The 26,910-nt window shown below is 40.4% G+C and overlaps 1 protein-coding gene and 1 long non-coding RNA gene across 3 annotated transcripts in view; both read right to left on the reverse strand.

The window, feature by feature from the left end:
• CAV1 (caveolin 1) overlaps positions 1-17,650 on the reverse strand; it is a 35,540-nt gene extending 17,890 nt beyond the window's left edge. Inside the window, exons 1-2 of one of the 2 annotated variants that reach the window (XM_006729035.3) lie at positions 17,492-17,650; positions 15,912-16,076 (exon numbers count right to left, since the gene is read on the reverse strand). In XM_006729035.3, the coding sequence (XP_006729098.1) occupies positions 15,912-16,076; positions 17,492-17,521 (195 nt within the window). In that variant the 5' untranslated portion in view covers positions 17,522-17,650. Of the gene's footprint in view, positions 1-15,911; positions 16,077-16,781; positions 16,934-17,491 lie in introns of those variants that run through there. The other variant, XM_031023294.2, reaches the window with a different exon arrangement.
• LOC145716496 (uncharacterized) lies at positions 4,345-15,904 on the reverse strand. Its single transcript, XR_014139179.1, has 2 exons — positions 12,527-15,904; positions 4,345-12,398 (listed from the first exon to the last, which is right to left on the reverse strand). It is a non-coding gene; the product is annotated as an uncharacterized LOC145716496 (long non-coding RNA).
• Positions 17,651-26,910: the final 9,260 nt, after the last annotated feature.

Here is a 26,910-nt window from a genome sequence, read left to right on the forward strand (position 1 = left end):
CAGCAACCCTCAGTTTGTTTCCTGAGATTAAGAATTCCTCATATCAGTGAGATCATATGATACATGTCTTTCCTGATTGACTTATTTCGCTCAGCATACCCTCCAGTTCCATCCACGTCGTTGCAAATGGCAAGATTTCATTCTTTTTGATGGCTGCATAATGTTCCATTGTATATATATACCACCTCTTCTTTATCCATTCATCTGTTGATGGACATCTTGGCTCTTTCCATAGTTTGGCTATTGTGGACATTGCTGCTATAAACATCAGGGTGCACATACCCTTCGGATCCCTACATTTGTATCTTTGGGGTAAATACCCAGTAGTGCAGTTGCTGGGTCGTATTCACCTGGTTGTTTTTATCATCCAGCGTATCTGACATTTATTTATTTAATGGTTTGAGTGAGTGTGTGTGTGTGTGTGTGTCAGAGAGAGAGAGAGAGAAAGAGGGAGAGAGAGATTATTTCTGCTACTAGACTATAAGCTCCCTGGAATATAATAAGTACTAAGTTAATATTTCCTGAATTAATGAATGAATTAGTGAATGCTGCCATTTTGCTACATTATATTTCTCTCTTTCTTCTATTTACAAGAGTAATAACCTGATAAAATCTCCTTTAGGAAAGAAGTTCTGAATGTCTTATTATCCTGTCCAAGGGTTAGTAATTGCATTTATTGATTGCACTAATTTATTCTAACCCAGTCACAGTAATTTTGGTAAAAGAGTGATCAAAGGTGATTAATGACAGTGAAGTCAGATTAATTCAGTTTTTGCTTCTCATGAAATTTGGGTTCAAACCTACAGATGTACACATAGCTTTGCTTAGGGAGCTGATGAGTTCCTGAAGAATGTTCAGTTGGTCTGGAATTCGAACAGCTTCATGTTTACCTTCAGAATCATACGGTTTGGGTGCTAAGTGATGGGATTAAAATCAGACAGGGCCCTAAATTTGAAACTTTTTATGGATCAGAGAGAAATAAACTATAGCTGGCTAATGGGAAAATCTGACTCAAAGTAATACTGCTTCTGCTCTGTAGTTCTTAGTCATCTGATCCAATTGCTCACAGATGGGCTGTTAAAAGAACTTCAGAAATGTGGCCACATGAACTCGATGAATTTGACGACTGTCAGCCCTTGGAAAGTCTGAGCATTCTTATTTAGCTAGACCTTTTTAAGACCATTGCTCTAACTAAAGTTGCAGGTAATGATGCACTCTGTTATGGAACTAAAGAGGGATTAACTGGTTACAAAAAAAGATTCCTGAAAGTTTGTAACCTACTTTGGAACTGATTTTCTGATCTATCTTGGAACACAAAAAGCCCAATTTTGAGGCAAGGGCAATAAAAGGGACCACACAGTTCTGAGCACAGATGAGAAGGGGAAATGAACTCCAGCTCTTGATCTTTTTAGTCCCAAATATTTATTTGTGGTATATTTGCACTCAGCATGCTATCTGTTGATAGCTTGGTATTTCAAAAATGACTAGCTAAATCCCACAGCCTGAATATTAAGAATGAGAATGACCATTGGTAAAATCTAGGAAGAAGGTAATAAACGTACTATAGATGAGGGGTCTTCCATCATTCTCTCTGCATGGACTTCATGCACCTTTACAGGCTTCCACTCTCTTATGAATACTGGTCAAACAGATCACAGAATTTTAAGAAATGAAAGCAACTTAGGGACCATCTAGTCTCTTCTTGATTGCTATAGGTGAAGAAACTGCTGTCCAAGGGTCCAAGTGACTTTTCCAAGGCCCAAGGTACCACTTGAGGTCAGTGTCCAAGAGAGGGCTAGAATTCAGATTTCTTCTGAGGCTCAGTTTCTCCATCTGCTCTGAAGAGTGATTGGCATCAGTAAAGCACTTCTTAGTGACTTGAGGTCTCTTCTCTGCACCAGGCACTGGAGAAATGAAGGAGACCTGCCTGTCCCTAGGTCCACTGAAGTTTCCTGTAGCCTCTGCACCATTAGGAGAAAAACTAGTGCATGTCGTTAGCTCCATCTTAGTATGCCTGAGCCATGAACCCAGGTAGAAGAAGGGGGAAAAGGGATGATACTGTAACCAGATGATCTTCCTCTTGGGGAGAATAGAAAGAACAAGCAAAGAAAGGGGAAACAATAGGGCTGGATTACATAAGTGACATGAGATTTATCCCACATACAAAGTCTGTCTTTTGCAGCTGCTACAGTAGAGTCCCAGAAAGTATTTTTTTGTAATAGGAATTTGAGAGACAATACCATATTCCAGTAAAAATGCTAAGGACTCCCCAAAATGAGGACCTAAAGAAGTAATAATTTCCCCACTGTGGCCCTTATGGTCCTGAAGGTTTTATCATAGCACATGTTTTTATTATTAAGAAATTCTAACTGAGAGTCTAAACCAGATTCAATTCCAGCTCTTACATTAGCATCACCTGGGGAGCTTTCAAAAACAAAACAAAACACAGTACGTAGGCCTGGGCCTCATCATAGTTCAGTTCAGTTAGAATTTCTAGGGATTGGATAGACACAAAAGTATTTTGAACTGTTCCCCAGATGATCTACAGCTTGGGTAAAGAACCTCTGGTCGAAAGTCACAAAACAGCCACCCTTTGCAGAAGCCATACTCTCTCATGAGTTTACATCACAATAAGGGTTTATAAAAGCTGAGAAATTGTATGAATATGCAATGTGTAGGAGGGAGTGGATGGGCAGGCTTGCTGTAAAGATAATGTTTCATACTGACCTTTTGGTACATACAATGCATGCATTTTGCAGTGTTCTACTTTTAGATGTTTACCACTTGCATTCTCAACCACTGTTTAAAACAATGCCATACTAACACCTCTTTGCCCCAGAACAAACCAGGTATCCTGATGGAATAGAGGGAAGTGTTCGTAAGTATGCCGGTGCTTAATTATGAGACTGTATGTCAATGTTGTTATACACCTAATTGTAATTGTAGAGGTAGAGGGATTTGAGAAGTTACATAGACAAGGAATTTAACACACAATCATTTTAAAACAACTGTGACACATTCCTGGGATTAACCATTCTTATTACTTGGAATTTCTTCTCCCGGGTAACCTAATACTTTTTTTTTTTTAAACTAAGTGTACAACCCTTCCTCCTTTTTCCTTGTCCTGAATGGTGATTGTGTCCGAGCAGTATTTTTCTTGTAAGTCTCGTAATAACCTGGCACACCTAAAGGCAACTGTCATGCCACGACCCCTTCCAGCTCTTCTAACAGATTGTTCAGACAAAGCAGTCCCTCCTCAGCCATACCTGAGAGTTTCTCTTCATCCCTATCTCCTTCCTTTTGTTCTTCCTTAGGATCTTTCTAGCATCTCTACTTCCCTCATAAGATCAAAATAGGAACCCATTCTTAATAAGTCTGACAAATAGCAAATGAAGTAGACAATCTTGTAGGTGACATTTCTTCTCATTACATTGTCCTTTTGATTCCATCCCTTATACTTCCTTTATTTTATTTTATTTTTTACGATTTCATTTATTTATTTGAGAGAGAGAGAGCTTGAGAGAGAGAGGGCATAAGCAGGGGGGAGGGGTAGAGGGAGAAGCAGACTCCCTGATGAGCAGGGAGCCTGATGTGGGACTCCACCCCAGGACCCGCAGATCATGACCTGAGCCAAAGGCAGACGCTTAACTGACTTAGCCACCCAGGCACCCCCATTATACTTCCTTTAAACTATCATTAAAGGGCGCCTGGGTGGCTCAGTTGGTTAAGCAACTGCCTTCGGCTCAGGTCATGATCCTGGAGTCCCGGGATCGAGTCCCGCATCGGGCTCCCTGCTCGGCGGGGAGTCTGCTTCTCCCTCTCCCACTCCCCGTTTGTGTTCCCTCTCTCGCTGTGTCTTTCTCTGTCAAATAAATAAATAAAATCTTTAAAAAAAAAATAAATAAACTATCATTAAATTATTGAGATGTTTAGTGTTTATGAACAACTCGTAGACTTAGTTTGCATCCTCTATTGCCCAAGGGGAATGGAGCACGGTGGATTCATTTAAGGGCACATTTACAATAGTGATTATCACCTTGGAGATCTTGGTCCCTTGGGGACTGTGGAATTATGAGCATATCCATTATACTCACCAAGAATCTTGGTTTTCCACATCATAAGCTCCCACAGAAATGACAACCCTTTCCTGGTATTTTCTTATTTTTCATAAATTTACCCATTTGTTTCCTATTTAATATCTATGTTTGTTATTTCTAGTCATTTAACATTATCTCACTTTGTATATAGGTCTTTATCTTATTTTTATGGGTTTTTGGTATTTGTCAAAGTCACTTTGATGTTATTTTTATCACAGATGTTAACAAGATCATTGTAATTGGTGTCATTTTTAAGTTGGGAGTCCTCTTAACCTGTTCATTCCAGTCATTGATAAAATATTAAATGTGCTAGAACTGTGGTCCTGGCTGTATGTTAGATACCAGTCACACCTAAAATTCTCATTACACATCATCACCCTTTTTTGATGGTTACTTCCTAGTCCTGTCTATTCTTAACTGAAGAATGATCCTGATTTCCTATACTTAGCTTGTTGATAGGGAAACTATTTGGAGTCAAATCGAGAAGTCTTACTTTTATACATGTTATAGTAAATCCACCTCCTCTCACAGGAGGTGAGAGAAAGAAGCACATCTGGAAAAGGAGCTAACATTCGTTTCACTTGGCACAGACATCAACAATGAAATGAATGATGTCTGATCCTTTCTAGAGACTTCTATGTTTTGTCTATTCTTGTTTCTTATGAGAAGGGATCTGAGATCTATGAAAGACCACCTCTGAGGTACAAAGAAACTTCTTTGCTGTTGGAATAGTGGATATTAATGGTCACCACCTCCCAGCTAGTAAAATCTCAGATCTCTGTGTACTTAACATCTAGAAATAATAAAGCCAAAGAGAAGGAAAAAGAGGCTTGGGTTTCTCAAAGCTGTTGTTTCCTTTAGGTGTGGAAGGTTTGGATTTTTCTTCAGGGCTGTCTCCTGACCTAGTCATTCCTCTGATGTTTGCCATTGTCCAGAGGCATATGGGTGGTCTGACAGGGAGTCCTTCCACCCCTGTCTTTGAAAGGAATTTCTCATGTGGCCTGAGATCCACTTGTCAGTCTTCACATTTCTGCCCCAGTGGGCAATGCAAAGCAGCAGTGATGACATCTCTTGGCGTCCTGGGAATTTGCTTGTCCTGCCTGACAGATACTTGGGAGTTTAGCCTAATCCTTCAGGCCCCAGGAGACCATCCAGGTGCCATAGCCTGCTTATTGAAGGCTCAGGAGAGATGCATCTGTGTCCTCCTCAAACAGGAGATAAAAATAAAACTCTTAATAAATATATACATAGAACATGTTTTTTCTTTACTTTGGTAAATAGAAGAATGTTTCTGGATTTCTTTAATTATTTGGATATGCTTTTTCTTAGAAGGTTTAAAATGTGGCTGCCATTGTGAAAAGGGGCAAAGAAAGACATTCAGTAATGTAATCCTATTGTCTTTTCATTCACAGGAGACATTCAGTTACTTAAAGAAGAATATCAGATTTCCTCAGCAGATTCAATTGGACATCCATTTTCTAATGGCAGACTCAGTGTGGAGCCCTGAGATGGGTATTGGGCAGCCACAGTCCTGGGGCCACCAGGGTGCCGCTGTCCTACCCTGAAGGACTCAGGCATGCAATGGGAAGGAAGAGAGGGCGGAGAGGCATAGGGATAGAGAAGCGGAATACTCAGAGGGCTTTGATATATGCCAAAATAGAGATAAAAATAAAATGTGGTGGAAGCAAAGTGAAGAGATGACCAGTTCCTATGAGCGTGGTCAGCAAAGGCTAACAGAAGCCCCCATGTCTCAGGTAAGCCCTGGCAGATGGCTGCAGTTCTGTCAGGCAAGCTCTGGTGCAGTAGGACTCATGACATGCTTTGTGCCTGGTGTGGAGCAGGTGCTTCCTAAGTATTTGTTGAATGGCCTTCCTAAGGGAGCATAATATCTGAGAATGACTCTCATTCTCAGCTCTATAACTAGAGTGGTGGAGGGGTTTACTCAAAACAGTTTGGTGAATTGGTGGTTATTAACTATTTTAATTTATTTTATTTTTTTAATTTATTTGACATAGAGAGAGGGAACACAAGGAGGGGGAGTAGGAGAGGGGAAAGCAGGCTTCCAGCTGAGCAGGGAGCCTGATGCGGGGCTCAATCCCAGGACGCTGGGATCATGACCTGAGCTGAAGGCAGACGCTTAACCGTCTGAGCCACCCAGGCGCCCCGGTTATTAACTATTTTAGACAAACAATTTCTCTCCCTATTAAAAAGATGATGCTCAGGATCAAGTGAGGAAGAGATCTGTTGACCTAACCAAAATAATTGGTGGTGAAATCCAATGAATGCCGTTCCATTTCCATGACATATTTTGGTATACCCATTCCCAGCTATATATTATTACTGCTAATCATATAGAAAAGGTCAACAGTGCGCCATAATTGATGGAACATTTCAGTTGTTCTTCTGAGAGATTAATGGTGTCTTATAAAATGCCCTATTAAGTCTATTCCTTACTTCTGGCATTTGTTTTTGAGAACAAATACATAATTACTAGGGAGGAAGTCTCAGAGAAACTACTTTCAGGATTAAAGAGGCATTTCTCCCACCAGCATACAACTCAGGTTTTTCTCAATTGTTTTATGTTTCACAATGTATTACTGTAATGGCACAAATGTCTGGAAATCAAACAGGCAACTCGAGAACCTTAAATGAAGCTGTTAAGTTAAAAGTGCCTGTTAGGACCTGCTTTATTCTCTCACACTTGCTCCTCTCCACGTATGCAGGCAGGATCAGCCACACCCCGGGCTCTTCCCTGGGCAGTCAGGGTGCTTTAAAGACTCAGGCGATTCAGCACAAGCCAGCATTGCAGCTTGTCTGGTTCTGGGCATGTGTTGTACTTCTAATCACTGAGACCACACCCCCACTTTGTACCCCAGTTCTGGTCTTTGAGACTTGATCCTCCCTGGTTTGTTGGGAACTCACCCAGCATCCAGATTGCTTGAGGTCTGAGGTTTTACATTAGTCTTCACATTGGTCCTTCCCCCTCCTGCCCCAGCCTACCTGCCAGGATCTAGAGTCAGACCTTAGAGCTACAAGCCTGTCACTCCCAACTCAGAGGACTTCTGGAATCCCCCTTGCCAAATGCTGCCCACCCACTCTAAGAACACAGCCATCTCTTTCTGCACTATGGTGATACTGCAGGTTGCTTGGATTATGATCTATTGCTGGAGAGAGAGAGGCACTGGAGTGCTGTGGTTAAGAACCTGGGCTCTAGGGTCTCACTGTCTAGGTTCAAACTCTGACAAAGCTACTTCTTACCTCTGTAATTCTGAGTAAGTGGCTAAGCCTGAGTTTCCTTATCTGCAAAGTGAATGTGATGGTGATAATAATAGTCCTCCATAGTCATTGGAGGAGGAATCTGTGCCACCAAGCTAGCCTGTAGGAATGTTGGAGGAAGCATCCCATCACCTGTTTCACTCTCCCTGCACATCCAGCACTCTTTGGTTGGCCCCATTGCTTGAAGTTAGCCCTTTCTTTTAGTGAAGGCCATATCTCCTGAGTTGGCTTCCTGGCCTAATAATGCCCTGTGTGATGCTGTGGCCTATAAAGGGACAAATGCCTTGGCTGGGCATAGGAGGCCCTGCTGATCTGGGTACTGCTTGTGTCCCTTGCTCTGGCCACACTGTGTCATCAGACATGGCAGCATTGTGTAAAGAGATGGATGTGGGAATCCTGGAGTTGGCATGTGTAAAGCTCAGTCCAGCACAGAGTGGGTGGCAGGACAGGGAGAAGGGGCCTGTGTTTCTCTTTATCTCTGTTTCTCCCAATCTTCCGCTTTCTCACTACTTGGGTCCAGATATCAGCATCTTTTTCAGTTACTCATTATAAGTGAGAAAATGTAATTGTGTTTGATACCTGCAACAAATAGGAGATGATGCAGTGCAATCTCTAGACACAATTTATCTTTTTACATAGAGTCTATCAATGCCTGTTGGTACTATAATGTCTTTGCTGGGCTCAGGAATTGAAAATTAAATGCAGTTTTTAAAAACTTCACTTTTAAATTGCTACAAGATAGAGAATTAAGCACATAGAAACAGCATCAATTTATTTAAGCCTCCTCCAAATTAAAAATGCCTGGCTCTTAATTACCTAAACAGCTGACAGTGACTAAAGGGGAAGCTTGGCTGTGCCTTTAGGAATATGTATTTCCCCTGCCATGAAATAATGACTAATAACAAGACATCTTCTTAAGGTTCAATAAAGGAAACAAGTTGTATTTTATATCTGAAACATCAACATAGTTCCCATGAGAGGCAGGAAATAGGTATTCCCTGCAGGTGTAAATCTGTTCTACCAATTAATTCCCCTGGTAGTTGCACAGTACATGGATCATGCAGATTTCCTTTAAGACAAAATTAAAAACACTTCCCCCGCCCTAAACAATGGTTCATGTGAAAGCATGCCATTTTATGTTTCCTGGAATAACTGAAAAATAGTTAAAACTATTTTAAACATTTAATTTTTGATGGAAGAGCTGACACAATATGTGATGGAAGGATGTCAGTTTCATTAACTCTGTGTTGCAGGGAAAGAGACTAAGGTTTGAGGGTGGAGTAGATTGGCACTTAAGAGCTCCTTCAAGTTATAGCGCAGCTTGGTGGCTGTGATGAAGGGCAGGAGAGGGTCATGTGGGAGAGCAGAGAGGAAATGTGAAAATTTTGCCCATTCTGCTAAAAAATAGTGTGTGTAGGGATTTCTAATGTATTCCAGGTTATAGGAATCAGCTATAGGCCATTGCCAATCCATCTGTGACCATATAGTTTTTCTTCCAAGGTAGGACACTTCTGAATATAGAAGGGGCACTATTAATGGTTACTCAGGGTTGATCAGTATTAACTTGTCTGTATGCAGCAACCTAGAGCATATGGCTACCCCACTCCTAGGTCACCCTGCAAGGCTAAGCTTATGGTTGGCTATAAGCCCAATTGGCCTCAAGGGATGGAGAACCATTGGGCAAAGTTGATTTGGGAGCCCTTCAATGGTGTTTCAAAACTCTCTGGCAGGGTTTAAACTGGCCTGACCTTCAAATATTCTTCTGGCAGGGAGAATATCTAGAATTACGTAGTGTTACTGTATAGTCCTGTATTTTCTTAGGATAGAACATCCAGAGTGTATGTCTTTAAGCCACCTTTCTAAACCTGACTTCACAATGTAATTATATAGGGAACTTTGAAAAATTACAGATCCTTAGGCTCCAGCCCTAGATATTCTAATTTAATAGATCTATAGTAAGCTCAAGCACCTGTGTTTTCAAAAAATTCTCTGGTGATTCTGATGCCTCGCCACATTGAAAGCCCTCTTGGGTTTGTAAAGAGGCTATAGGGTTTTTAAAGAGCTGCAAATTTCAAATTTTCAATATGAATATTAGAACTTGAGAGCCAATACAAGAAGAGAGCATATGAAAGAAGAACAGAAATATTTTCCATAATTTAATTATATTTTGTGTAGGACCAGAACAGAGGCAAATTGTTTAAAAATATATATATTCCTTATTTTGCTTATGCTTGTTTACTGGCTCAGGAACAATTTACAGAAATATTATAGATGAGTCATTTTTTGAACTAAGCCCTGAAGGATATAAAGTTTTAACAGACAGTAGAATTTGGTAAAGGAATTCCAGTAAAAGTTTGCAAAGGAAACTATATAAACAGAGGCAAGGAAATAGCTGTAAACTCTGTGTGAGTAGTGTTCATATCTAGCTCTAGATGGTAGCCACTGACTGGCATAGTGCATAATTATTGAAAGGTGGATGGCTTTTGGAGGGAATGCTATTATATGAGAATGCCTCTCATTCTTTTCTTTATAGTTAGAGAAATTGAAGCATAGAAACAAAATAGCTTGCCCAAAATATTTTTAGGGCTGGTGTTTATTAGCTTTTATTAGCTAAATAAGTTCGATCCCTATTTATAAGCCTAATTCTCAGGGATTACTGAGGGAAAGAAATCTGTTGGCCCTGACATTCTTTACTCCTTTCTCGGTGTCCAGTCCCACACTAATGGGACTAGATGCTTTCTAGTTGAAAGAGATCATGAAAGCAATAGGCCATTATGCTGAAACCAAAACTGATCTGATTACTATGTGCATGCCTTTCCTAGACTGTTAAAGAAGAAGAATTTTGTGTCTGCATATTTAAGAATGATTACATTCAAGTTTTAGAGAAGAAAGTTAAAAAAGTTGCAAAAATATTTTTTCTTATCTTGGCACAATACTCTTTCCACTCTATCAGGGTGTATGTCAGGCATTTATCTAGGGGCTGAGGGTTTCTTTTTTTAGGAACTTCTTTTAAAAGAAGTATAGTATGCAAATTTTTTCTCCATGGCCTTAGGGTACTGTAAAGGAGCTAATATACAAGGTCCGGAGTGTGGAAGAAGAAAGGGTGTGTGTTTCTTGGTGTAAACCATCTTTGTATGAAAACAGAAGCCTTGCCCTTTCCCCACACAAACCAAGCCAGGAGGATCGTGAAAGGGCCTAGAACCCCCCAGGTCAGTGCACACAGCCCCATTCTGGTAGGGGCTAATTCTCTGTGGGCCTTTCATCATAGAGAACTTATGTTGAAAAGTAGGGCAAACTAAAAAGCAGTTTCATTCAAAATATGGAAATGTCTGTTATTTTATGGACTTGAGTGGGCAGGACACATAAGCAGGTGGTTTTTCAAATTACTGGACTTTCCAGATGCTGCTTACTATGGCAGCTGTTCTTACTTTAAGCCCTTTTAAAATGTAGCCAGCTCTGCTATTAATTGGAAGAATAAGCCACATCATGAGTTTTTTCATAATTCAAAGATATTTGGTGTATCTGGTCTTAAATTTTAATAAATATTATGAAATTTTATTCAGCTAAAACTAAATTATTTTTTGATGACGGGAGATGGAGAAGAAAAAGAGACTTTCTTTTAATCATTTAAAATGTATATCATTGTTGGCTGAACTTGAAAGTGTTTTCAGATGCTTAAGGATGAATAATATCCCCCATTTAGTATCGCTCAGTGATGTGAGAATAAATTCCTACCAAAAATTAACATAATGCTCCTTTACAGGCTAGAGGTTCTGAATTCCATGACTGATCTTGTATGTGGCAGAATATCAATCACCATCATGTGGAGCTATCTCCTAAACAAATAAACAAACAAAACCAATACCAATTCCAACAGAAGAGATATTAACAGGGTGCTGAGTGCTTTGAGACAATCTGATCTTTTAAATCTTATTCTTTGATTATATGTATATCAGATAAATATAGAATTTGAAATTACCATTATATTGAGATTAATCAAAAATCACTCTAGAATGCTTTCCAGTTGAAAGGGATTCGGGAGGCATTAAGACATTATTTTGAAAGCAAAACCAATCTGATTACCATGTTATGACTTTTTTTGACTGCTAAAGAAAATTTGTGTCTGAGCATATTTAAGAATTATTACATTCAAGTTTTAGGATAGAAAGTTACAAATGTGTATTTTTATTTTCCAACAAAAGTCTTCTCTCAGATGTTCTGATATTTCTCAGGACTAATCTCAGAATCATCTCAAATCATTTATCTCCTCATAGCAATAGTCTATAAGAATCACATAATCTTGTCTATTCTTCCCATATTTCAAAATATCTGTTTTGGACAGTAACCGTTTGATAACATGGATAAAATTTTAAACTTCTATAGCCCTTAAATTTCTCTTAAGGAATTGGAAGTTAGGCTGGTAACCATTATGTTCTCTTCCAATTCTCAGATTCTGTCATTTTATGCTTGTCTGATTTTATCCCCAGTGCCACTGCATACTGTCCTCATTTCATGTCTAGACCACGGAGCAATTACATCTTTACTGTTCTCTGCTCAACCAGACTGACTACCTTTCATTACATCCTATAGCTTATCTTAAATAAAGCCCACCCTCATCATGTCATATTTAAACGTGAAGTCTTGTTGAGATAATAAAGTCCAAACTTATCATGAGTGCTGGATAAACGAGTCTGCCATCTGGCTATGATCAGTCTGTTCATTTTTATGACCTACCACTCTGCCACATGAATTCTCTAATTCCAGTCAAAATGGGCCACTAAACCTTCCATCATGCCCTGTATGAGACATTCCCATCTCCATGCCTGGCTTATTTAGAATGCCCTCCTGTCCTTTTCTCAGCCATTTGCATTCTGTTTGTCCTTCCTGATCCAACTCAGATTGCACTCCTTCATGCCCTTCTCTATTAAACTATCTATAATCCATCTTCCTTCCCTCACCCTGTTGTCCTATCCACAGTAGGGTCTCCCTAACACTTAATATCAATACCATTCACTTTTTAAAAAACTTTATTGAAGAATAATTGACAAATATAATTGTATGTATTCACAGTGTACAATGTGATGATCTGATATACATCTACATTGTTTAATTACCAAGATCAACATAATTAATACCATTCACTTTTTTAAAACCTTTTTATTATTCAGTATTCAATACTGCTTATTTTTGATTTATTATAGGATATATTTGATCTATTTCCAAAATGATAATGAGAAGGTTTACAGTAGAGACCACATAAAACAGCATGTCAGTTAAAAAAGAAAGTGAAAATACAAAACCAAAAATGGGAGAGAGGAGTAACATGTATTAATGAAACTTAGAATCTAGCTATATGTTTCCTGGTAGTCAAAGCAAAAAAGGACCCATTAGTTACCATTTGGCAGTGACTTACTATTGTGATACAGTGTGTGTATTTTTTAAAACTTTCTATCTACATGCATCTTGTCTCTCTAACTCTAATCCTTGTGATTTCTAGGACTTATTTTAGGAATTATCCTTTGTAGTATGTGGCTCAGTGTGTAGTCTAACATATGATGAGTTTAATAAATTAGTTGATTGGTGGCTAATGAATCAGAAGTCTAAATTTGAAGCAGTTTTATTTATATAGAAATTTCAAATAAGTACATAGTAAACATACAAATGAAAATGTGAACATAAAAAGAAGACATAGAAATCTCAGAGGGAGAATGAAGGGTCTGAAGTTGTGACCACTTTAATCAGACGAAATTTTAAAAAGCATTCATAGCCTACTATTTTGGGATAAATGTCTATACAGATGTAATATAGTACAGCAAACCTTTAATAAGATAAGAAACCTATTTTATTGGAACTACATTGTATAGACTAATTTACTGACTTTTCTTTCCCTCCCTAAGTAGCTGTTTTATGAAACTGAAAGGATGCCGTGCAGATATACCATGCTGTTCCTCACACTGTACTCAGGCTTTCATTTCTTCTCCATCGAAAGTTATTTTTCTAAACTTGGTAGAAGAGCCTTTTTAAAATGTAGGGAACTAGTCCGGCGCTGTCCAAAAGCAATTTCCGTGATGATGGAGATGTTCTATACCTGTGCTGTCCAATTCAGGAGCCAGTAACCTTGTGTTGAGAGCTCAGAATGTGGCTAGTGTCGACTGAGGAACTGAATTTTAAATTATACTTAATGTTAATTACTTGAAATTTAAATGGAAAGAGCCATAAGTGGCTAGTGACTACAGAATTGGCAGAGGCAGCTTTTACAGAGCTGCTTGCCTCTAAATAGAAACTTCCATACCTGATTTGGTACCTTGACCACTGTTTCTTTATTATCACATGAAGTTTTAAGCTACCATGCATTAACAGTAAAACTTTGGATGTTTTTGTTATTTTAAGAAGTCTATGTTGTCAAAAGTAAAATTTAGGGAGATTTATTATTTACTGCCATGTAATGTAAACATGGAGAGGATCATCCCTGTTTCTGTCATTATGTTTGTTCTTGGACTCAAAGAAAAAGCACTTCTAAAATAGGAGTCTCCATAGGGTCTAGGCCACCTTTCCTGGGCTACTGGAAGATGGCACTCTCTGGGCAGAATTTGCACTTGTAGCCTGGGTGTCTCTCTGTAGGGCATTCTCTGAAGTCCTCTCTCAACCAGGCATCTGAGTAAGTGGGCCTACCAAATTCTTCTCAAGGTGGATTTTTCTGTCTGACTGTCTTGTTTTGCTCATAGGAGCAAATGGGAGGTGTTTGCTTTCTCTAGGCCAGCAGGAGCTTGCTCTAACTCTTCCTTTTAATTTTTTTTAATATGAGGATCCCCACACTTGCTCTTTGAAATGCTATTCTGTTAACTGCTATTTCCTCTAAGCCTGTTATGCCTTTTTTCCATCTGCGTTGAAGTCTCTTTTCCCAGTGGAGCCTTTCTTTCTCAGCTTAGTCATGCTATGTGTGAGACCCACATCCACACTGCTGGCCTCTTCTGACTCATCCTGGGTAGCTTGCTTGCTCCAGGAACCCCACTCACACTGCAGTGGAACAGCAGGGAGGCTCCAATGAAGCCAGCCCTTTCTGAAATCTGCCTCTTTTCCTGGCATCTCTTCTTCTTGTCTAAAGCTACATGAGGAGGGGAAAAAGCAAAAATGTCCTTCCCCCCCTTAAGGTAACACTTTTAGTAAATAGTTTGTAGCAACTCTAATTTCCAGTTTATAAGCTACTTTTGTTATTGCTGCTACTTTTAAATATTCCATAATCTGGCTAGTAGAAAAACCCACTAATGCTCCAATTTTCCTTTTTCCTCCACCAGCAAGCCAAGAGAGTCAATTCTGACAGTTACATTTTCCTTCCAGTTACAGGTTAAATTGTTTCCCTTTTTGAAATATATTATTCATAAATGTGAACAGTTTCTGAACTATAGCTCCTCCCATCCACAGATAGGAGACTGGCTAGGTGGAAATTGCTCATCTGCCCCATTGGCTGTTCTGGAGTTGTTCAGAGCTGGGTCTTCACACTGTAATCTTCCAGGCCAGGATTTTCCTTGGCCCTCCCTACCCCTCAAAGAAAACCCTCTGCCAAGAATGGCTCAGGCCCATGATTTCCCAATACAGATGGGTTCAGACAGTAAATTTCTCTGACTTGATTTGCTAAAAGGGTCAAAGTTGAATAATATAATGATAATCAAAAACTGATCACTGACTCAAATCTAAGTTTGGCCAATAACTCATTCAATTGACTTATTATTTTTTTAATCACTAACCACGTTCTGAAAGTATAAAAAGGAACTCCAACTTGAGTGTCCCATTAACTCAGAGAAGCCTGACCCAGGCAGTCACTAAAGAAGCAACTTTATATACCTAATTAGAGGGGTCTATGGGAGAAATCAAGAGGCACATGTTATTTGTGGTTGTGTAAATTAGCTTGGTTTTGCACGAGTACCACTTTTTTCCAGTTAAAATACACTCTCTCTCTTTCTCTCCATATATAATATATATGTATTCTTTGTCCTTAGTCGGAAGCATTTTACCCACGTTATTTTTAAGAAAACAACTTCAGGTTATCTTGATTTGAGCTGGGAGAACCTGCCTACCCGTTTTCATCTTGGCACAAGACCTTACACAATGACCTTACTGCTTTAATTCTATGTGCAGTGGGGCACCACCCTTCACTAGACTTTAAGCCTGGGAATAGACAGAGGGTGACCTGCAAGACAACCATCTTACTCTCCCAAGGAGTGGGGGTCGATCTGTTGCAGAGATCTGGAGGTTCATTTGCCAGGAGAAAAGTGCAGTTAAGGAAAAGTGCAGTTATATGAAACTCAAGTTAGCTAAATTCCAGCTGAACTAACCAGCAGGGGGGGAGGGGATATGTGACATTTTTGACAACTGTGGGAGCTCCCACATTATCAAGCCCAAAACACGGTGTGTGTGGCAAAGGTACAGAAAGATGCACAGACTGCTTGCCAGAGGAGAGCTGTCCCAACCCTGACAGCATCCCTGGGGCAGGGGGCATGGAGGGGGGGCGTCCTTTGCACGCTAGCCGCCTCACCTTACCTTGACCACATCGTCGTTGAGATGCCTGGGGTCGCGGTTGACCAGGTCGATTTCTTTGGTGTGCGCGTCGTACACTTGCTTCTCGTTCATCTCTTCTGCCATGGCCTTGTTGTTGGGCTTGTAGATGTTGCCCTGTTCCCGAATGGGAACAGTGTAGAGATGTCCCTGCGCAGGGCAGACGGCCAGGAAGGGGAGGGTGGCCGGGGAGATGGGAAGAAAATTTCAAAATGAAAAACAAGCGATCAGAAGTCAGCCTGGCGGCGGGGCAAACCTCGAAGCTCAAAATCGAACTAACCGCTTAGGCAGCGGTGGCTCCTCGCACAGTAAACTCCTTGACGCCGCAAGCTTTTTAAGAGGATCGAGGAGAGGACACCACACCCCTCCGTACCCGGCAGGGAGCTCCGGTCTCCCCCGCCCGCCGCCAGGGGTCAGGGCAAACCCCGCGGTGCGGTCTGCCCAGGCCCCAGCCGGGCGCACGCCCAGCCCAAGGTACCCTGCGGAGACCCTAGCAGGGGAGGGGACCCGATCTCCGACTTCTGTCCAGCCACTCTCTCCGACACGCCACCCTCGCCCCGAATGCTTCACCTGCTTTATTTTCCCGTCCCCCTGGCCCCCATTCCTTCTCTCAATAAGCTCTTCCAGCTTATCTTTCAGATCCAGTTTGAACCCCCGACCCATGGAGTCTCCCCATTTTTGTTGCTTCTGGTCGCATCTCCCTCGCACCTGTTCGCGTCCCCCACCCTCTGTCAGCCCTCTTTGTCCCTACATTGCTCTCCCCATCCCCATGGTGGTCACAGTGCCGAAAGCCCCCATCTCTGGACCAAGCCATGTGTCAACCCCCCTAAACTCCCTAGAACAACGATATCTCACCTGCACAGCTCCCTCAACCCACCCTCAGGTCACTCTTAGGCTGCCGGCCGGTGGCTGAGCCACTGCCGCGTTTGCGAACGCGAGGTCTCCACACCCGGGCGGAGCCCGAGCGCAGGAGGGTGGTTGGAAGGGGTGGTGGTAGTTGGGGGGAGGAGAGGTCCATCCCTCTCCAAACACCCCCACTAGGCGCCAAGATGCTGGAAGAGTTCTTGAGGTGGCCCAAGAGCTTTGGAAAGTGCAAACATGATGCTCTCCGCCCCGGCCAACCCGTCCAGGCGCCTGGTGGGGAGTCTCGGGGACCGTCCCCAGAATTGCGGGTAAATGACTTCCCACCCTGCGTTCCAGCTCGCCGCCTCTCAGCAGGCAGGGGCTGGACTGTGGGAGTCCCGCAATAAAGCAGCAAGCAGCAACCCCGACCCACCTAGAAATGCGTCCTCAGTACTAATTTCAGGACCCCGGCCCCCTTTCCGCCTCCTTCTAGTTTAGGGGCGCCCGGACCCCTTTCTAAATGGGAAAATAGAAAACATTCCTGCCACCTCTTCACCTCCCCGCCCAGGCCCATTCCGCAGAGGTGCCAGCGCGAGAGGAGCGTTCCAAAGTCGAGAGAGGGCTGGGGCAGGGAAAGCAGTCGGAATATTTGGAGTGGGAGATAGCAGAAGGAGGCACTCCTTGCGCTCCCCAGGGCCCGGCGCGCACCCACCCAAGCCTACCTCGGAATCTACGTATTTGCCCCCAGACATGCTGGCCGGTGGCTGGATGAAGGCTCTGAGATTTCTCTGGGTTGTTATTTAAGGGAACTGAGGAAGGAAGATCTTGTATTGTATGGGGGAGAAAAAGGCGCTGGCGGCGGGGGGGGGGGGGGGGGGAGCGGTGGCGGGGAGGGAGCCTCCTGGCCGCCCGCCAAGGGTTTGTTCTGCAGCGGTTGGCCGGGACTTGTGCTGCGCCGGGTCTAGGCACATCCCCAAGGTTCTGGCAGCAGAGGGCGGGGAGCGCCCGCAGGGAGCAAAGAGCAATGGGAAAGCGTTTCACCGGCGCTGGGTTGCTTGGGCAAATATTTTAAACCTGGGGCAAGATTTTCCCAGTTATGAACCACTCAGAGGCGTCCTGCGGAGAGCGAATGTTTTCGCAGTGCATCATGCTCGCAGGGGTGGGGAGTGAAGTGACCCGGCGCGCAAGCAGAGATGCCCAGTATGGGCACCCAAGCTTCGGAAAGAATTCAGCTCTGCTCTAAGCCGTTTGTTCTCATCGCCCACGTTCCATCTCAGCCCAAGACACAACTATCTCCCAGTTTCACAGAGGAAGGGATGAAAAATGACCCAGAACGTTTAGGTGCATTTCACACTTAAACACAAGGAAGGAATTTGTGTGGGTTCGTGTGTGTGGTGGACTTTTGGTGGCACTCCTTTACATCTAGTTGGTGGAGATGGAAGCTGGGAGAAGCAGACAGGCAGAATTTAACATTTCCCAACCAGTTCTGAAATTTTCCACAATGCTTTGAAATAAATGAAAATGTTAAACTTTACTGATTTTTTTGGAACAAAGGACATTCATGCCAACACGTTATGCCATATTTATAAAATGTGTAAAATATTTACAATCGTAGAAATATTTAATTGGAGCTTCAAGTTTATCATAGAGTTTTTTTTTTTTCTAATGTACTTGCCTGTGAGTTAGAGGACACCTGGTTTTTCTACTAATTGATTAGAAGTTTAAAAAATTGTTAGCAATTAAAATATTTTATTCCTGAATTTGGGGATGCTTTTTTGTTTATTATAAAGCAACACATGATGAATTAAACAATAAGCAGTAATTTTATATTTGGGCATTTATAAGTCAAGAAATTCACTGTCCAGAAAGGACATTTTACCTAAGGTTTCATATGCAATCAAAAGTAAAATTATGACTTGAAATAAAAAAGCTGAGAATATACATGAAGGGGCATAGGTTACATTAAAAAATACTGGCAGTCTGACATGGGGGTGGGGGCACAGAAAGGGGAGGAGAAAATGGAGTAGAGGATGGAAACTTGGAGTTGATTATCTAGTTAGAGAGAATATATGAAAATATAAAAGAGAACTATAAAGGACAGACTGTTGTTTATAGTAAAAAAAGCAATACAGTTTTTTTTAAAAAGATCAGTTTCAATTACATGGCAGGGAAGATGTCGCAAATGTTGGCATTAATTATGCTGGCTAGTCATTATTAGAATACTAAAGATCTTCTAAAAATTGGGTTTTTAAATTTTTATTTCTGCCAAAATCCATTTCTAAATTTTTTGAACAAATTGTGTGTTAACAAACATGATATGCTAAGAAAGAGTGGTGTCAGGGTCAATGTGTTGTGTGGTGCCCAGTCTATCTCTAATGATTGCTGAAAGATTGCTGTTCATCTAACTCTTCCTTCATAAGTTGGTTGCAAAGCAGTTGTGGTTATGGTCTATGGAAAAATGTGGAAACCGGTTCCCATCTATTGTTATTCAGTCTTCAGCTGTGATGAGTAATCTTGACTGTGAAAAAAGTCAACAGGAACAGGGAGAGAGTGTGTCCTGCATTCCAGCAAGGAATGGACTTTCTGGGGAGGCCTGTGAGTGAATGCTTAACTAGCACTCAACTGAGGGAAGTCCATGGCGAAGCCAAATCAACAGCAGTGCACGGAATCATAATGATCAGTGAAGCGTTGTCAATGCCAAAATGAATTCCTAATGAGAGGAAAAACCACAAACTCTTCATTAACCTGCCTCAACAAGAAGCTAGAACCAAAAAGAAACAGATTGTATTCTGGTTATAATAGCTGAATTGAAGAATTGGCTCCAATTTAACAAGAAATGAAGAAGAACATTGTTAGCATAGGTATAAGATTTGAAATGAACAGATGTAAAAAACAAAATATATTTTCTTTGATATCCCCCACAGATAACTTTAGGCTTGGAGGCAAGTTAATAAATTTCTCCAAATCATTTACTAAAAAATGAGTAAATGGCAACTTATTTGTCGCTGCTTTTTTTTTTTTTGAAGAAGCAGTCTTAAAGGTTAGCTCACGCATTATATGTTACTAAAAATATAGAGCTAAAAGGGACACCATTCATCCAAATCAGTAGCCTTAGAGATGTGGAAATTGAAGTCTAAATACATAAAAATGATTTGTTCTTAAGGAGTTTTGTGGGGTAATGAAACATTTTAAAGTTGATAAATAACTAGAGCACCTATTAACAATTTCTGGGACAAGGGATTCTTAAGTAGTCTGGTGAGGATCTACTCATGGTAAAATTGTGAAGTTAGTTGCCTTTTGTGTTCTCTTATCTTCTCAACAACCCCTCCCCTCCCCCCCGCCGAGTCCCCACCACCCTAGATCCTCTTACACTAAACTGGCTTCATCTGATTTCCACTCTAGGAGTAGGAGTCTAAGGTTTTGCTTACAACAGTATCAGTGGTTTTAAGAAGCAGGCAGGTTTCCAGCATTTATCAACACTCAGAAGCCCAATCAGTGAGTTCAGAAAAGAGATTACAGTTTGGATTATAATAGTGGTTATCACTAGGTGTGATATAAAAAGAATAATAACCAGCGTGGGAGAGCTAGCCAGCAGTCATTCCTAACTTGGGTCACAGCTCTGGAGCTGTGCCTTGGAGTCCTGCTGGCTAGTTGCTGGCTCATTGGGGTGTTAGGGGCCTTTAGGAGAGGGTCAGAAGGGGAAGGGGGAACATTTCAGAGGGTGACTATTTACATGCATAAATATCAATATTTTTACAAGCTATATGTTCAGCTGAATATTTATCCTGTTTTTCAGCATCACCATCTCACACATCTTCCGCTGAATTCCATTCAGGCCTTCCCATACCTGCTTTACCTTCTTCCATACCTTCCATTTTATATATGGAAAGAAACAGCTATCTAGATGAAGATCTGCCTCATCATCTGATCCCTTTCCATCCCTCTTCTGGCTTGAAGGCCTCCACTGGACTCTTTCTTGTTGTGGGCCTTTCCATTTTGAGTATTTTAAATGATTTTTTCTCTATTTTCTTAAAAAAATAAACAACTAGTTCTACATTCAAAAATCTTCCTGATCACAATGGATGACAAAATACTCTTTTCACACTGTTTCTTTAAATTAACGTCACTCTGCTTATTTGTAAAATGGAAAACATATTGACATCTACCCAATAGCGGTGCCATGAACATTTAATGAGGTGATTTAAAGCACAGAGGATACTGCCTAAATCATAACAGATGCTAGGGTTAGGGACAAATTTCAGCCTACAGATTCAGAATTGAAATAAATGTATTGGGGCGCCTGGGTGGCTCAGTCGTTAAGCGTCTGCCTTCGGCTCAGGTCATGATCCCAGGATGCTGGGATCGAGCCCTGCATCGGGCTCCCTCCACAGCGGGGAGCCTGCTTCTCTCTCTCCCACTCACCCTGCTTGTGTTCCCTCTCTAGCTATGTCTCTCTCTGTCAAATAAATAAAATCTTTAAAAAAAAAAAAAAAAGAAAGAAATGTATTTACTTTAAAGTATTTTTATTGTAAAATAGTTTAACCCTCTGCAGTAAATAGTGTAAGAACTCTCACCATGAAGCTTGATCAAATAATATCATTTTGCCTTATTTGCTTCAGATTTTTTTAAAGTGGAAAACATGTATACTACTGAAGTCCCTTGTGAGGTGTAACTTTCTCTCTTTTGGTAACTGAGCTTAATTTCTTTCACAAACCCCCATTCCTTCAGGTAGCAGAAACTTCAGCTCAGTGCATTTCTAGCTTCTGCCATTTTGTTGGGATTGCACCTAAATTCCAGGGGCTTATGAATTGCCAAAGAATCTCGGGGTGGGTCTGTGGAAGAGTCTCTTCCTTAGCTCTGCATCTTGGATCTGAGAGGTACATCATCAACCTGTCTGTCCTCAATCATTGGTCCATTCAGGGCAGTGCTACTCTGTCCTTCATGCTCATTCAATATACCCCTTAGGGCTACAGACACTTTTTGCTACTTCTGTTTTTTTCTTGGGGCTCTAGTTACATCTAATGAATTTGGGTGGGCAGGCCTGATGTGGCAGCACAGGGCCACCCGTGGTGAAGGTGCTGTAGAGAAGCAAAGAATTGCCCTGCCACGGTACAGAGAAACTCTAGGGGGCTGCAATCTCCACAGGCCCTGCTCAGAAACAGGAGGCACAGATATCTCAACTTTAGATTCTCTTATCTGGGCCTCGGCTAAAGATACACATATGTCAAAAATCATTTTGCTTATTTTCCCAATTTTCTCTCCCTTGCGCAGGAAGCCATGCTTGCACATCACCCAACAATTTTTCTGTGCCCTGAATTCCCCCAGGGCCTTCACCAAGGCTTTTAGAGTCAAGAAAAGCCTCATCTCTGCTTTTCTGCTGTAATGATCCTTCTGTAGGCATGGGGGTGGGTGGGGTAGGGGAGGGCTCTAGGGGCTTCTAGAAAAGAACATAAATTAACATTTCAGAAGTGTTATCATTCAGTTTTCTTTTTTCCCTTCAACCAAATCCTGCCAAAATTTTGCTAGTAACATCTTTCTTAAGCTCTCTCTGGTATTTCTGAATTATAACAAACCCTTAAATTCAAATTTTAAATATAGAAGAACTTCTGCCAGTATTTATATTTCACTGATAGCCTTACATTAAGGCTTTTATCCTTCTAATTAACTCAAAATATTGATAGTGGAATAATATATCTGGCCTTTAGCTATCGTGTGGGTTTACTTTACAATTTTCTTATCAAATATTTTGTTATTAAGACCAAACCAATCTGACTGGTTATTTAATATGATTGAAATAAGATTAATTCTTCAGAAAACTTTTGGATAGCAAATTCTGTGTAGAAAAGTACAGTTCTTTTCGGTGTCCTAACTAAAATTGGTAAAGGTATAGTTGTACGTACTAAATCATCATAGATGAGGCTTTATGGCTATGTCTGAGTGATATCTCAATAGCTAATTAAAAGTGAAAGATGATGTGAACCAACACTTTTTTTGTCATCATCTATCCAAGGCATATTTTAAAACTGAATTTTAGGGTGTATCAATCAATTATTGCTACAATAATTTGGCATAAATAAACTACTACAAAAGTCAGTAGCTCAAGAACAACCATTTGTTCACACAGATCTATGGACTGGGTGGGCTGGGGCTTGGTTGATGTAGACTAGGGTGGCTGGGCAGCTTTGCTTTTCACTGCAAGTCTGTGGTGTCTCTGCTCCATGTCTCTGTCCTCCGTGGACCAGCAAGCTACTGGGGAAGATTTTTTTCATGACCCAAGAAATCGCAGCTACAAAAAAGGAAGAGGAAAAATATGTCACAGGCTCCTAGAAGCCTAAACCTGGAAATGACACACTGTTACTACTGCCCCATTCTGTGGGCCAAGGCAAGTTACTCCACCTAGGCCAAAGTCAAGGATTGGGAAGTGAATTTTGTCAATGGTGAGTCCATGGCAGGGTGTGAATATAAGAAGGTATGAAGTTACCAAATCTACATTAAATGCATTAGTTGTTAGGGATTGGTTTTTGGTTTCAGTTTTCCATGTTTTAATCTAGTTTGTTAGATATACCCTTTTGCTATCTTTTATTTAATTCTCATAAAGCTTTATATAGTATATTTAAAATCTTCCCATTATAGAGTTGGTAACAAAAAAAATCTCTTAATCTTAAATGCCAACTTCTGTATGAAGATTCTCACATATGATGCTTGACAGAGGACTTCAGCGAGAGGGGCCTAGATGGGTCATAAGACGCACTTTCTTGAGATGCCTGGGTGGCTCAGTCGGTTAAGTGGTTAAGTGTCTGCCCTCGGCTCCGGTCATGATCCCAGGGTCCTGGGACTGAGTACCACACTGGGAATCATTGCTCAGCAGGGAGCCTACTTCTCCCTCTGCTTATGCTCTCTATCCCTCTCTGACAAATAAATAAATAAATATGCTCTCTAGCCCTCTGCTTATGCTCTCTATCATATATATGATATAATGTAATGTAACATATCTGCAATATTTACCATTTTAAAATATACGAGTAGAGTGATTTTTTTACTAGTAGAGTGTTTTAACAGTATATTAGAAAATAAAATCAACCGCATATTAGAACATCACATCTTTCACTTTAACAAATAATTAATTTAAAAATTCCATTTTAACTATAATGAAATGATAAAGAATAAAATAATCCCCTGAATACCAGCAAAAATTATAAGGAGATATAGACTTCCATATTTTTCTTAAGTTAATGTAAATATTTGGGAGGAGCCCTCCACAAAAGCCCTTTGTTTTGTAACCAACCCACCTGGCTTTAAGTCAGAACTCCATTATATAACAAAGGAAACTCTCTTTCCTTTTGGCCCTTACCCTAGTAAATAAACTATTTACCAGGAGTTGCTTTTACCTGGGGGAAATTTATCTCTACAACCACTCCCGTTGAGGCAATGATGCTTAATCATAAAGCATTTCACTCTTCAAAAAGTGTAAGTCCATATTGATCATTTATTAAGTGGTTTGGTCTTTATAGAGAACTCTACTTTCTTATAATGATATGATGAGTTTGTTTTTTCACTAATTTCAGAGAAAATCTGTGATTGCAACATCAGCTTTTGTACATACTAGAGGATGGGCTTAATTCTGCACTGCTGGTTTTTGCCTTCAATCAATTCAGCTTCAGAGGAAATGTGAATGTTGTTTTAAAAGCAGGTGTGGGGGATTATAGTTATGAGACAGATCGTAGAATCCTTTCATAGGTCCAAACAAATACCTCTGTCAGTTTTCTCTTTCTGCAGCTGCTTCATTGTCCTCTCTCTCCATGTCTTACTCAAGCTTTGCTAGGGCCTTGTTACTCAAAGTGCGGTCCAGGGAGCTACAGCATCAACATCACTGGAGAGCTTGTTAGAATTCAGAATGTCAGGCCCAGTTCCTGATTTACTGAGTCCAAATCTGCACTTTAACAAGATCTCCAGGTTATTCGTATGCACATTACACTTCAAGAAGCTGTGATCTAGGCGAAACTTGAAAATGCACATTCTCTGAAAGCATTTAAAAAGTATATGCCAGCAAATACTACTTTCCAATGTAAGAACTATAAATGAGGAACCCCTCTCCCCCACCCCACACACAATTACATGCAAAAAGAGCCTTTACATGATGGGAAGAGCAGTACAACTGAAGCCTGGATGACTTAAGAGGGAATCCCAACTCCAAAAGAGGAAGAAACAAACATACTATTAAAGAAATATTTGTAAACAAAGTGAAGGAACCATCATTTAAGGGTGAATCCTACAGGCTAAGTTGGCCAAGTTGCTTACAGGGAACTGGCAGTTCTTTTCATTTCTATAAACTGAAGGCTTCTTGGAATGTGAAATCAAGAATTACAAACTGGGTAGCAGCCAAGATTATTATTATTATTTTTTTTTGGTAGGAACGGTCCTGAGCTATATTAAACTATCCCATTAGCCACACCCAAAAAAGTATTGTCCTGTAGCAAGATCTGAGGCACCACTGGCCTGTTAACTTTATAAGAAGACAGAGTGGTTTCTTAGGGACCGCTTAAAGTAGCCCAAACCCATCTTGCACAATGAAGTGTTTCATGCTGGGCAGACTTCCCTGCAGATTTTAAGGCTGGGGAAATTTTCCTTTACAAATCTGAATATTTCTTCAACTCTAAGCATCATAAAATCATGAAAATCTTTAGATGAATCCCTAGTTCAATATGCAGCATAGAACCTGCCTGCATTTAATCTGTCCCAGAGATTAATGCTCATCATTCCCGAAGTTCTTCCAGGAAAAATATTTTATAATCTCCTTTTTGTCGTTTCCCTTTGTTTGAATATATTTATGATCACAGTCTTATTGCGTGTATCTACTCTAATAAAATTTTCACATAAGAGAATTCCACTTAGGCTTTCTCTCTCTCAGAAAAAAAAAATAGTTTTAATAAAATTGTTTCTTTGTACAAAATCTTTCATGTTTCATGTGGCCCTTCAATCACCTTTAGAATAAATAATATCAATAACTGGCTCTTTTTCAGGGGTCTATTTCAAATTTTTAATTATGATAGGATTCTTCCTCTCATCTAAATAAAATGTATGTAAATAATTCAGTTGATTGCTCACCTGTTTCTTCCACATGATAACAAATGATTTTTTGATGTTTTATTTCCAATGCTTTGACTATGCCCCTTTCATCCCCTTCCACCCCCTACATGGCCCCTGCACAACAAGCCTATGAAATTGATTGAGTATGCTAAGTACTCTGTGGAGATTTTCATTTTGTTTATATTATTTAACTTAAAATAATGTGGGCTATTCCTGTGACAGCCTCAGGTAGGTCATATCTAAACTGGAGAGGAAGGTTTGGTTTATCTTATGCTTCATTTTATATATTCTAGAGCCATGACTTCTCATTTTCAATATTGGTCCCTATTTTAATATTGATTAGTGATTATCTCTCACTTTGTGAGAAAATATGTATGTAAAAAGTATTTGCCATTGCATACACATCTGTTTGGTGATTTCTTCACTTGGGTGCGTTGTAGTTTACAAAGTTTTAATCAGAAAGAGTATTAAACTTTGTTAGATCATTTAAGACAAAGTTCTAAAGACATCAAGATCATATTTGTGGTCCATTTAGTTTTTCTTTGTCTCATAGGAAAACTTTGTAAACCTTCACCCTTCACAGCCAGCTAAAGTGTTCAATTCATTGGGCTGTATGGGAAAGGGGAAAGGAAGAGAAGAATGGGTGGATGGATCAGTGCTAGCCCTTGCCAACACTGGGAAATATAACTGTGCCCTATGGTAGGGTCTAGCATTATTATTATTATTCCAAAGCACAGACAGCATTATTATTTTAGATGTGAGTGAAGAATCAGGAGGAGAAATGAGTATGGGGATCACAATAGTTATCACTATAGAAAAATGTTTGTTACATTTTTATATGTGTAAAATGGAATACTATAATGTTGTTCTATAATAACACCTAATACCTTAGTAGAAATTACAAATATATGTATAATTTTTTTACTAATATACATATATACATACAAATGCTATCACACACTGCTATTGCAATTTTAAATTGTATAAGCCTATTGAAAAGCAGTATGACAGTGTTCAACCACACCATTAATATGACTGCATACTTCAATCCAGT

Source organism: Leptonychotes weddellii, chromosome 12 (genome assembly GCF_054177405.1).
Source record: "Leptonychotes weddellii isolate Sample4059 chromosome 12, ASM5417740v2, whole genome shotgun sequence".
In the NCBI taxonomy this organism is placed as follows: domain Eukaryota; kingdom Metazoa; phylum Chordata; class Mammalia; order Carnivora; family Phocidae; genus Leptonychotes; species Leptonychotes weddellii.